This window comes from Cervus canadensis, chromosome 4, assembly GCF_019320065.1.
Source record: "Cervus canadensis isolate Bull #8, Minnesota chromosome 4, ASM1932006v1, whole genome shotgun sequence".
Taxonomy (NCBI): Eukaryota; Metazoa; Chordata; class Mammalia; order Artiodactyla; family Cervidae; genus Cervus; species Cervus canadensis.
In genome coordinates, this window is record NC_057389.1 from 50276297 (window position 1) to 50289385 (window position 13089).

Genomic DNA, 13089 nt, shown 5'->3' on the forward strand with positions numbered 1-13089 from the left:
AATAAAGCATAGACAGGGACTAATAGGTAGCGCATGGTGTTCTCTGAAGGGTATAAAATAAACTCCCTGAGATCCAGGACATTATTATTATTATTATTTTTAATTTATTTATTTGGCTACATCAGGTCTTAGTTGTGGCACAGGGGATCTCTTCATTGTGGCACACAGACTCTCCGGTCGTGGTGTGGGCTCCAGAGAACACAGGCTCAGCAGTGGTGCATGGGCTTACTACTCCACAGCACGTGGGACCTTAGTTTCCGGACCAGGGATTGAACTGGTGTCCCCTGCCTTGCACGGCAGACTCTTAACCACTGGGCCACCAGGGAATACTTATCATCATCAGTATTATTATCATTCATATCTGTAGCACTAGATCCTAGGAAAATAAGTAGTATACACAGGATAAATGCTGAATATTGTGAGAATGAACGAATGCATAACCGTGAAGAAGAGAGCCCAGTTAGAAGGTAACTGCAGTAGTTCAGGTGGTGGCTGGTGGTGCCTAAACATAGAGGGAAGCTTTGTAGATGGAGAGAAGAGATCATAGTGTGTACATATGTAATAAACCCAAGACGATTTCCAACCTTAAGGTTGGACATAAACTGCAAACTGAATTGTACTGAGGAAGAGAAGTCAAGGTATGGACAATGCCAATCAGGCTTTGGCCTGAGGAATAAGAATAAAGTAGCCTTGACTGAGGTGTGGAAATCTATGGATGTGCTAAGTTTGGTGTCCAAAATTAAGTTTCTTTGGGACCATAAATTAAGTCGCTCTGAATCTCCCTCTCATTCTCTCATAGTTTCCTGAGATACCCAAAGCCAAATACTGTTGTGTATCCAAGGAAAACCATTCAGAGTCATTCTACTGTGGAAAAGAGCAAAAATCCATGCTGGTTCCACCCCTCACTCTCTTGGCCAGACACAGAGGCATCTTGTGTTGATCGCTGCCTTTCTTCTTACTCCTTGAATAAGAAGGGCACAGCCAACGACAGCTTTTCCTTTCAAACTCATCTCAGACACTTGATTTTGATTTAAAAAAGAGAAACATGATTGAAGGGGATGAAAGAGGGGAAAAAATAGGGTTTGTTGTACATTTCTGCTCATGGCAACAGCTTGAACTGATTAGATGGTTATTATGCATTCCTGTGCGTGGCTTTTCACAGCAGTCTGATCCAGAGAAACATCTCAAGTCCTTTTCTGCATGGCTTCTTGCAGGCAAACCTGACCTCAAGGAGATTAACCAAGCCTTGTAATTTGAAAGAACAGACGCACCCAAAATCATCAAGTGATCAAAAATATGGTATAAATAAATCTATTTAGCAGAGAGTGTTCTGGATTCTAATGACGGTAACAGAGGAGATAATTAGCATGCAAGAAAGGAAAAAAAAAACCTGACAAACCCGCTAACTTTAAAAAAAAAAAGAAAAGGAAGGCAGTGGCATTTCTTTAGGATTATAAATGTCCCCTATATATATATATATATATTTTTTTTTTTTTTTTCTTCTTTTCCTAAGAAGAACTTCCAAGATCCCTTTAGACAAGTTTGGTGCAGTAAAATCAATGGGAAAGATTCAGACCTCTGCAGGGTTGCATAGTATATAGTTAATTCTCTTTTTATTCTGTTCTAAATATAATCCTGCTCATTTGCATGCCAATCCCCAGAATGCTTTGTAATTTCACAACTCTTGGCTAGTGGTCTCAGCACTTAAATGCTTTCAGAACAAAGCAAAATGTTTAGGGCGTGTCTTTGGCTTTAGTCTTTTTTTCTTTTTTTTTCCCCTGTGCTTTGCAAAGAGTATGGAGAGGTGACCTTTTCTTGGCATTCATCCTGCAAGCCAAAGGATCATAGAAATAAAGTGGAGAATGCTGTGGACTTTTCCTGTGAAGACTGCATTCAGTCTAGTTACCCATGAATAACCAGCCACTTGGATTAACTCACTCGAGTGAGTTTTAGGGGGGCTTGGCCTACCCTTTAATTATGTGACCAGGCTGGTTCATTTTAGGTTTAGGGAAAGCCTAAGCCAGAGTATTCTGTACCCTCATTCTGTGGATGCTTTATGTAGCTTCTTTATTGCAAAGGAAGCCTTTAACTTAATGAAAAGATGTCCCAAAGTGTGGTTGGTGACCTGCCTTATAGAAATGTGAATTCAAGTTCCCTAACACAGACCTAATCATGCTCACTGATAATCTGCAGAATTTCTATGAGGAGGGGGCAGTTAGTATTCATAAGGGGGTGAAGTGATCATAAAAGACTTGAGAGGGCGGCTTTATGATTTCTGCACAGCACGCCATTGTTGTTGTTATTCAAATGGTGAATGGTGTATTTGGGTGTGTCTTTTTTTTTTTTTTTCTGGAGAGTTTAGAAAGCTCCCCCCATCTGACCATCCCTCAGCCCCCAGCCTGTTTCCTCCAAACATGCCTTCCTTGGCCGTTTAATTGAAGCACATAGCAAAATAAGAATATATTCCAGCACCGAAAGGTCGTGTCTTTTGCTTCTAATAGCACACTTACCTTTGTCTCTCAGCCCTGCCTAAAGTAAACTCGGGATTGTGACCAGCACACATCGGACCGCTCACAAAAACCACGGCTGCGCAGTAACTCGCCAGGGCTTTTGCCTTCTCACTACAGGTGTTTTCTGCTTCTTGCTCACGGAGCAGCGTTACTGCTGTTTCATCGATTCTGAGAGCCAGAGAGTGGGATTCCTTTAAGGCATATTATTTCGAGAATTAGTTTACAATACAGAGAACGGCTGATGGTAGCCGACACGGGGTCCCCTCGCAACCCTCCGAGAGTGAGGGTTACTTCGCATTTTTTGATCCCCATTTTCATGGTCTCGGGATAGCAGCGGCTGGCCAGGCTGCACGCAGTCGGCGCGGTTCTCGGCTTTCTAAGGGGATCGCGCCGGCTGTTGATACACTCGGTGACCAGCAGAGGCGGCGCCCGGCCTCCGTGGTAACAAAGGCGGCGGCTGCCGCATTCAGCCCGCAGGGTGGCGGAGGAGAGCGGGTGCCCGAAGAGAAGCCCGGAGCCGTCTCCTTTCTGAAACGAGGGTGGGGAAGGTGGGAAATCGGATCAGAGTCAGGTCGGAGGCGTGGGCTTGGCCCGCGGGGACGAGCGGGCGACGCTGGTGCTTCTCTGCCGACACTGGGGACTGCAGTATCCCCGCCCCGAACAGTCCCTCGCGCCCCCTGGTGGCGGTGGAGCAGGCTGACTGCTGCACTCGCAAGTCACCAGAAGGAAAAAAAAGGAAGAAAAAGAAAAAGTGGGTGAGGCAGATGCAAAGAGGAAAATCAATAGGGATAAGAGAGAAGAGGGAGGAGTCGCGGATCAGCCATTCTTGTCTTACGGGGTCCCAGCTGGTACCGCAAAAGGAAAAAAAAAAAAGCCCGGGCGTGAACGCGAGTGAGGAGGGTGTGTGTGTGCGTGTGTGTGTGTGTGTGTGTGTGTGTGTGTGTGTGGAGCGGGAGGGAGGTCGGGGGTGAAAAGGGGGACCAGGGAGATTTACTATTGTCTCTGGCAGCCGCCGCGGGAGACCGGGAGGGGGGCGGAGGCGAGAGGAGGCGGCGGCCGCGGCCAGCGCACCATTCGCTCCACCTGATCTCGGGGCGCTGTGCGCTGAGGAAGGCGCGGGCGAGCAGGAGCAGAAGGAGGAGGGAGGCAGGCAGCTGCTGCAGCCACCGCCGCGCCACCATGTCCTACCAAGGCAAGAAGAACATCCCGCGCATCACGGTGAGTCGGACGCCACTCCGGCTCGCTCGCTCGCTGGCTCGCTCCCGGCTGCTCTGCAGGGGCTTGGATCCCGCTGGCGTCCCCGGGCCAGTCCCCAGGGAGGGACCGGGACCCGGGGTCCGAGGGGGTGGAGAGTGGCGGTCAGTCCAGCCGGCGCGGCGGGGCGCCACCCAGACGGGGCGACCCTGGGGTTTGGGGAAAACCAAACAAAGAGGAAACCCAAACAGTGACAGTGGCGTGGAGAACTTTGGGTTGTTTATCTTCCTTGCCCACCGCTCGGTAGTTCCCGAATAACAGGCCCTCCGTCGACCCCCGCGCCACCGGGGTCGTCCATGTGAGTTGCCCCAGGTGATTTTTTTTGTAGAAGGTTCCTTTTTGGCGGGGTGGAGCATGGAGAAATGACACCTTTCCCCAGAGGTCTTAGTTAGCCCGACCGCGCCCCTCTCTGAGCTCCAGCCCCGTGGCTCTGATGGGGTGCCTGACCATCCGTCCTCACCTTGGCCACGGCTTGCTTGTATTAACCCCAGTTCATATCTCGGTGCGTCATACTCGGGACTGGACAGCTAACGTGGCTGTAGTGAGAATAACCAACTTTTTTTGGCTCTTGATGCATTTGTATTTTCCCCTGTAATTTCTCCCCTTCACCCCAAGAAAAGGCTGAGTTTTTAGAGCACATTTTAGTTTGCGGTGGCAGGCGCGTGCTGTGTGCACGCCGCGTCCATCTGCCATTGTGTGCAGAGCCGAGCCTTGCAGCCGGCGGGTGTCAGACGCGCTGGGCGAGCCCCTAGGGCGGGGTGGAGCGGGGATGTGCCATTACCTGGTAGAGAAGCCTCATTTTCGCTGGCGTCCGGCAAGCAGCTCTCACGGCAAAAATACCGCGCCCGGGTCTGGGATTTCTCCAGAAAGCGCTGAAATGACGCCCACCCCCACCCCTGGAAAGGACGCACGACAGGCTGGAATGGACAGTTTTTTTAAAAGGGCAAGACAAAAGCAACAGAAAACCCACTGACATTTGTTAGTTGAGCGGTTGTGCTTTGTCTGTAGCGAATGAGTTGTGTGTGTGTGTGTGTGTGTGTAGTGTGTAGTAGGGGAACGTGTGGCTACTCCATCTTTGCACGACGAACAAAGGAAGTGATGAGCTGGCCCCTGGGAGGCTCTGCAGCTGCCCTAGGGCAGGGATGTACCTGCTTCTGCAGTTCATCTGCCCCATCCACTAGGTTTTGCTGTGGGCACGAGTCTGTTTGCACTTGTTCCCGTTAGGCTTGGAACAACCTGATTGCTGTCCAGGACCTTCCCCTCTGCAGGCAGGAGGAAGCTCTTGTTGCTTTTTTGGCACTTTATTGTCAGGTGGTTTATTTCTCTTGCAGTATCCTACCTTTTCCACCTGAGCTTCACTGGACGCACATGCGCCACACCCCTACCTGCTGTCCACCCGGTCCCAGGGGAGGAACACTCTCCGGGGGATAGAGTTGGGATGGGTGGGGATTCTGTCCCCAGGTAGAGGCACTGGGCTTAAACCCATCCTCCTTGACCACTACCTGATAGGGTTGATTTCACATTATTATAAAGACATAGTGAGTCTTTTCTAATAATTCACAGTATTTTCTCGGTGCCAATTGGCTTTGCAAAAAACTGTGGTGATACTTTTTTTAAAACTGATTGGGACAAAAGCACAATTTTTCTACTTATTTCCCTAACTCTGGAGAGATGAACCACGCTCTCATGTGACGCTAGGCTGTAAATATGCCACTTGCTGTGTATCCAGTGTGCACTTGCCCGTTTCTGTTCGGGATAAGCGGAGAACAGATTATTTTTTCCTTCCCAGTCTGACCTCAGTGGTTCTTCTTAGATTCAGCCTGTGCCCTGGTATTGGGGGCCACGCCCATTTGTCTAGGTATCACTTAAACCACCTTTAAGGAAAGATATAGACGTTTAGCCCGTAGGGTAATAGCCTTACAAGCCCCTGTAAATGTGTCGGTGCCCCAATCCCAGGGCCCAGTTTGCAGGGGGCTCCCTTTTGTTCCCGCTTGGATGATCTTCCCTGGGGCGCATCCTTCATTTTCAGCGTGGCTTCCATCCTTTCTCTGCGCGTGGGGCGTGGCGCTGCATAGCAGCCTCCACGGCGAAACCCGGGCTGTGCCTACGGCAACTGAACGGCAATAGACGGAGGTTGTGAATTTCTTCGAGCCAGTCTGCCTTGCATTCATTGTTGAGAGGGATGTGGGGTGGGGAGAGGCAAAAGGGCAAGGCAGGAGGGGGCTTTTGATCTTTGGGGGAAGGAATCCATTTGTCGGTTTTTCTCATGCTTTGTGTTTGTATTTCTTAGAACACGGATTCTATTTTAGAAGAAAATGTTGTAATTCTTGTACTCTTGCCTGTCCAAAGAAGAGTATAGTTATCGACATACTACCAGAGGCTAACTAGGTATAGGTAAAAACATAAAAATATGGACTTAGGTCTATATATTCACAGAAAATATGATTAAAGATCTAAATATAACATATATCCCCTGCTGTCACATCTAGTCCAAATTTTAAATGGTAAGATTGCGGAATTTGACTTAATTTCCTATCCTCTGTAGTCCTTTCTGTGCAGACTGCCCCACCCAGTAGCTAAAATGTCCCTGTAATCTGAGGCCGGTGGGGGCAGTCTTCCTTGCCGGGCACCTCTGTTATCACAGGCACCACCCTCTGCCACAGTTTGGGGGACATAGGCAGGTTTTGTCTGTTTGCTTGTTTTCGGTTTTTCCTTCCTTCTTGCTGCCCTCCTGAGAGGAAAGCATTGCTACTACCCTGTGTTTATTGGTTTCCTGGAAGGGGTTATTTCTCTGTCGCTGGTATAATTGGCTGGAGCTTTCCCTGGGAGTAGCTCCAGCCCCAGATCTCATTGTTCTTCTCAGGTCACCCTCCTGCGTGACCTGCATGTACTTATCCCAACACTAGCCCTTGCTTCTAAATGTCAGAGACAGCAGTTTGGGTGGTCCCACCAGTCGGAGCAGGGACCTGGTATTGTCATCCACCTCTGTCTGTCTCACACAGTTCCTCGCATACAGATGCCTAATGAGAATCGGTTAAATCAATACATGAACTAAAAATTGCTCCTACCAAGAACAGCTCATACTGACTGAGTGTCTCTTTGGTTTCAGATATTGTACCTTACATGCATTGTTTCATTTAATCCCTCAAATCAACACTGTCTGAGAGGTACTATCGTTATCTCTGCTGTATAGATTTTTTTTTTTCTCTGCCCAGGATCAGAGATATAACAAGTATTCTGGGCAGGACTCAAACCTCCACACCTGACTGAAATCAAAGTGCCTCACTGCCCCACTGGTCTTGGTGGCTCCACCCTGACCATCATTCTGAGAAGGTGACAATGGGGCAAATGGTTTAGATCCTATAACATGGTCTCTCTTATTTTTTACATTGAATAAATGTAAACTTGAGGGATGGTAGCTGACCGTCTCGACTCTACAGGTAGAAAGTTTGCTAGTTACACTCTGTTTTCTTCTGAGAGAGGCTACAACTTGAAGCTGGCAGTGAGAGTGGGTGGAGATCTAATGCTTAAGTTCCAGTGTTTTCCAGGTATTCTCTTATCGGGGTCTCTGCAAAAACCCACTTTACAGTTAAGGAGATTGAGACCTAGGGAGAGGAAGTCAGTTTTCCAGAGTCACACACAGAGGATAGGAGGCAATGCTGGAAATCAAACACAGGTCTCCTCTGACCTCACAGCCTCAGCTGCCTGCCTCGCAGAGGCACCTGCAGTGGGGATTGAAAGGTGTGGATTAAGAGCTCCGGAACTCCCTCTAGGAGACAAATCACCGAGAAGTGCCTTTTTGCAAATACTAACTGGATTTCTGTAAATACGACCTTGCAGCTAATGCATTTCTGCTGCATTGGAGATTGGGGTGTATGTGTATGATGTTTGAGAATTGCTGGAAGGCACATACTCTGTCTGGAGCATGACCTGGAAGGTTTGACCTCTAGGGTGTGTAGTCAGGGCCCTGTGATCTCATTTGAAAGGTGTCATTGTGAGTGTCATGGGAATTTTTTATTTGGGAGGGGAAGTGAGGGAGCTTTGTGAACTGGAGGAACACCCAGATCTCTGCAGTGCTTGAGCTGGGGGCCTTAGGCTAGACTACAACCCGGGGAAGAGGCCAGTGAAACCCCATCCCTGGATCTGTTTCTGCCTCTTGCTTCAGGAAGTGTCACTTTGGATTACTAGGAGATGCAAATATTAGGAGGTGCAGGACAAGAGTTTGGGAGACCAAAAGAAAAGATGTCACTCAAAACCAGCTTGATCGGTGTAAGGTGTATTGGAAGGGAAGTTGCAGAGAAAGGACAGGAAAAATATCAAAGACTTAGAAATGGGAAGCATCTTAAATATCTGATCGTGAAAATCAAGCCCTGCCTGGGTTATTCATGTGTTACTTTATTTTTTGGACAGGTTTGTGGTGACTCGCAGCCAGGGTATTCTTCTTGCTCAAACACTAGTGAAATGCCTCAGGTGGATAAAGAGAGCCCTGACTATGAGCAGCTGTGACTGAGCCAGCTGGGCACTTGGGGGAATTCTGGAGAAATAGATTTTTCTGAGGATTCAAGTCTATGTAGTTGAACTGTCAATGTACAAATAAAAATCCTCCCTTCTTATCTCACTGGGCTCTTGAAAGGCTCAGATGACTGAGTGACTGTGGACAATGGTCTCTGAACCCCAGATGTATTCAAGCTGGGAAACATTTATTTTAAAGTCTTAACTACTTTGGAATGGGGAAATTAAGAAAGGAAGATTGACAAAGGTCTAGCTTATTAAGAGACTACTTTAGGAATCAGTGTTTCAATAAACATTTTCAAAAACAAACGAAAATCAGCACAATGTTTGAAACAAAGTGTGTTTTCTGGTTTAGTTGTGTTATGGTGTTTCTCAGAAATATGCTTACCTTTCGTTTCTGACAAGCTACTCGAGGCTATTAGACTGCCTTTGGACTTTGATACAGAGATTCTCTGTTAACCTAAAGAAAGGGCATTTTCCTTATTTAGGATGAACTATATTGCTTTCAGTCCTAATCGGCTTCTAGCCTACACTGACACAGGTTATGGATACCCTTTCTAGCAATTTCTTCACAACTCCCAGTTGAATGGCTTTTTCTCTGTCCTTTCTCCTTAATTAGGGAAAAAATAGTAGAGTTGAGAAAGAACTGAAAAAGTCTTCATGTCCTAAAGGGCGCTCTCTTCTTTACCCATTGACATATTTCCTAGAACTGTTTGTCTGCTTATTATATTTGAAAAAAATCGCAAAATGCTTACAACAGTAGGAATGTCTCCCTAGGAGATAAATGTGCCTCTCTTTGATTAAATCACTGCTTGTAATCAGAAAAGAAGTGGAAATGTAAATATAAATAATGTAATGTAAATGTAAATATGCCATCCCCTCTAGGGACAGATGCTAATGGAAGGACTGGCCTCTCCCTGGTCACTCCCTCCTCAAGTCAGTGCTGTTTACCTTTTCTCACATTTTCTGTAGCTAGAGGGAAATAAATGAGAATGACCCTGGACAACCCAGAGAAAGAGGTTCCCCTGTTTTCAGACTCTTCTACTGTGAAATCCCCCTTTCATCAAATTCAGTATGTGTCTATTTCATATATATTCATTGTGAAATAGATGATGATACATATGTAATACACCAAAAGATAGTTTGGTAGACTAGAATGAGCCCTTCAACTTGGCCTCTTCTTTGACCCTAGGCTGTACGTGGTGTCTAGTACCAAAACTACTTCTCTGGGGGAACATTTCTCCTGTTAACTAGATTATAGGGGACTTAGTGCTTGGACTAAGCCTAGGGGAGCTATTATATATTTATCATTACCACTTATTGAGAGCCTTAGCACAAGTGACATGGATTATCTCATTTGACTCGCAGCAGCTCCTCTAGCTCCAATGGGTAACCATCATTCTGTGTTCTGGATAGAGGCTCTGAGAGATTAAGTACCTTGACCAAAGTCACACAGCCACGAAAGCAAGATTCTGGGATTGATCCCTCCAGGGATGAGTCAGTTCACAGGCAGGAAAGCAGTAATTCCGGATTCACAGATGACTGTCCCCACGGCCTTGCCACCAGCTAGCCACACCTGTTAGCTCACTAGTGGGGCCAGTGTTCACACAGTGGCAGGGCTGGGATGGTCAGGCCAGGAGCTCTCCTATCACCGTTGGATCAGCTGAGTCCCCCAGTAGTGACTCGTGCATTGCTCTGCCCGCTGTCTGAGTTAGCTTCTGGCTTCCCCCCAGGAGCATGTGTGAGTGTCGGGTGGAACCCATCTTGCGTAAGTACAGATCTGGGCCCAAGGTTCCTTCGCAATCTTTGTCCCTGTCCTCTTCCCAGACACAGAAGGCGCCAGGCTCTCTGTTCTCCTTCAGCAGGGCCCGGGAACGCAGCACACGCCCAGCACTCTAAGCCAGATGGGGAGGTCTGCCTAGGAATGGTCCGGGAACGTAGGGGACATCTGGAATTCAAGGGCACAGTTCTCTTGGCTACGTTAGTCTTTTTCTCTGTGGAAGGGCTGGGAAGTGAGCTTTCAAAGATAAAATGAGATTTTAAGAGAGGGGTTCCTCTGGTGGGTAGAGCAGAGGAACCCTCTTGTTGATGACACAGGAAAAGGCAGGAAGCCCCTGATGGAGTGTTGGCACTTTGTGGTTCAGGCAGCCCTTACCTCTGACTTCTCTGTGACTCTGGGAGAACCTTATTATCCCTCTCAGACTCCGCATCAGTCAGATGAGGGCATCGAACTAGATGGTCCTTGAGTCCCTGCCAGTGCCAATGACCCTGTGAGCCTTTATTTCGTCTTCTGTTTTCTCCTGAGATTATGGTCAGCCGTCTATGCTGTGTTCTAAATTGGAAGAGAGGAGCTCTGATCCCTCCCCGGAAGGGAAGAGAAAGCAGCGAGCAAGTGAATGAGGGCAGTAGTCGTTGGCTTAAATTTAGTGGGAGCAGCCAACGTCTGTGTTGGATAGAAGGGTCTTTGGTTGCTTTTTCTCCTTAAAACCTTAGCCTGTTTCTCATTCAGGGAGGGAACTTGGTTAATAGACTGTGCAAGAGAGCAATGGAATGACGATGACTGATAGGTCCTTTCCTTAGCAGATCTTTAGTATTCATTCCAATGAGTATCATTAAAATGATGCCATGATTCATTTGTTGGCATGTATGGTGTCTCTTCTGGATAAGGCTGCCATTGATAAAGGCACAAAGGCGCCAGTTGCCCCAAAACTAGACTGGTCAGATAAACAAGCAAGCCAACAGGGAACAGCTCCGAGTCTATAGATGCTCTGCAAGCTCTTTTCACTTGCTCCTGCCAGTATCTGAAATGCGGTGGCTCCCGTCCAATGGAAATAGCCTCCCGCCCAAGGGCCAAATAATGTCGTGGATGCTCCTTCAGGTAGGGGTGGGTTTTAGTTTCATTGTCACTGAATTTCTATCACTTTTCCTTTGGCACATTTTAAGCCCTCTGTCAACATTTATTGAATGAATGGGTGCATTTATTTAACATTTACTTTGCAGGAATAATGTCAAGTGAGCAGATGATCAGAACATGTATACATTTGTGCTTCTACATCATCTTCTCTTTCACTGACAACTTTGTAGAATATTAACTTTTATTTATCTATTGGCTGCATCGGCACGTGGGATCTTTGTTGCAGCATTAGAGATCTTTTTTGTTGCAGTGCACGGGCTTCTCTCTAGTTGTGGTTTTTGTGGGCTTAGTTGCCCTGAGGCATGTAGGATCTTAGTTCCATAACCAGGGATTGAATCTGCAACCCTTGCATTGGAAGGTGGATTCTTAACCACTGGACCACCAGGGAAGTCCCTTTTCACTTCCTTATATTTCTGTTCTTAGCTTTTATTCTAAAATTCATTTTTGGTTTGAGGGGTGGGGACAGCTAAAACACATTTTTCCGAGCTTATCTCTGGTTGTAAGTCATACAATCGATAGTCCCAATGATCTACGTGTAACTATAATCATTAGATCCTTTAAAGGGGAGCATCTATAAGGGGAGGTAGAAGGAGAAAATTAAAGTATATTCATATAATCTAAAATACTGCATTTGAAGTACTATGTGTATAAAGATGTGTCATATATAGTTAATCAGGTATGATAATACCTTTTCCTTTTTTGAATGAATATTTTGCCAACGATCATCTCTGCCTGGCAATGTGATGCTTGTCACAGGAGCATATGAAAATAAGAAGAATTAGCATTTTTTTATCCTGTATTATGGCTTCCCTGGTGGCTCAGCGGTAGACTCTGCCTCTTATGTAGGTGCCACGGGTTGGATCCCTGGGTTGGGAAAATCTGGAGAATGAAAAGGCAACCTGCAACCCGCTCCAGTATTCTTGCCTGGGAAATGTCCATGGGATAGCAAGGGTCGGACATAACTTAGCGAGTAAACCAATTTCACCATATTTTGTATTAAGTGCTTTTTATTCCTTATCTCAGGCAATCCTCAAAACCACTCAGTTAGGTAGATGGCTTTCCAACGAGGTCTTCCCATTTTATTGTTGAGGAAACTGCGAGAGATCAGGCAATTGGCCTAAGATCACAGAAGCCTTTCAGTGGTGGAACCAAAATTCCTACTGACTTCAGAACCACATTCTTAACCCCATTCTACAGCGCTGCCTTAAATTCTGCCTTCTTTTATCTTCTTGTACCTATGGAGTCATGACACATCTGTCCAAATTGGAGTTAGTTACTGCAGGCGTGGTTAAGTCCTTCTCCACACCTCTTTCCTGAGGGGCAGGTTATGAGAGATCGGAAGCACAGTGGGTCCCCTTCTCTGTGTGGGTTTGGACGCCGGAGCCCTGACTGGTTCCGTAAGCTCCCCAGCCTTCCCTCGGAGCAGCCTGGCTTCCAGGCTTGTTAGGAGCAGCTCCTCACGGTTGTGCTTAAACACAGCCGGCTTTCCAGGGAGGTGCCTGCCACGCTCAGCACTCAGGGCTGTTGTGCATTGAATTAGCAAAGGATACCCATGAGGGGGCTCTTCTTCACGTGGACTTGAATGCCTCCTTCTCCTTCTGTGTCCCATGCCGCCACCCCCCGCCTCCCCAGCTTCTTTAATAAATCCTAAGCAAGAGCCCGCTGAAGTGTTGACTTAATGGGGCTCTGTAAAACTCAGGGAATCAGAAGATCCTAAGAACATTTTTCAGTCTAGTCTCCCCTTCCAGGTGAGGAAACTAAAACCTCAATTTGAGACTGAATTAGAGCTTTTTCTACTCTCTGGTTTACTGTAGGATACTGAAATTTTACAAAACGAGTAGGTTTTTTCCCCTACTTATGACAAAAAAAAAAAAACCATGATGTTCATAGAAAGCTTTA

At 46.9% G+C, this 13089-nt stretch overlaps 1 protein-coding gene across 3 annotated transcripts in view; it reads left to right on the plus strand.

Annotated features, from left to right (window-relative positions):
* The window catches only part of DPYSL3 (dihydropyrimidinase like 3), a 117351-nt gene that overhangs the window by 47404 nt on the left and 56858 nt on the right, over nt 1–13089 (plus strand). Inside the window, exons 1-2 of one of the 3 annotated variants that reach the window (XM_043465067.1) lie at nt 3272–3410; nt 3520–3728. The exons of 1 other annotated variant lie outside the window; for it this stretch is intronic. In XM_043465067.1, coding sequence (XP_043321002.1) covers nt 3275–3410; nt 3520–3728 — 345 coding nt within the window. In that variant the 5' untranslated portion in view covers nt 3272–3274. Of the gene's footprint in view, nt 1–3271; nt 3411–3519; nt 3729–13089 lie in introns of those variants that run through there. One more of the 3 variants, XM_043465068.1, reaches the window with a different exon arrangement.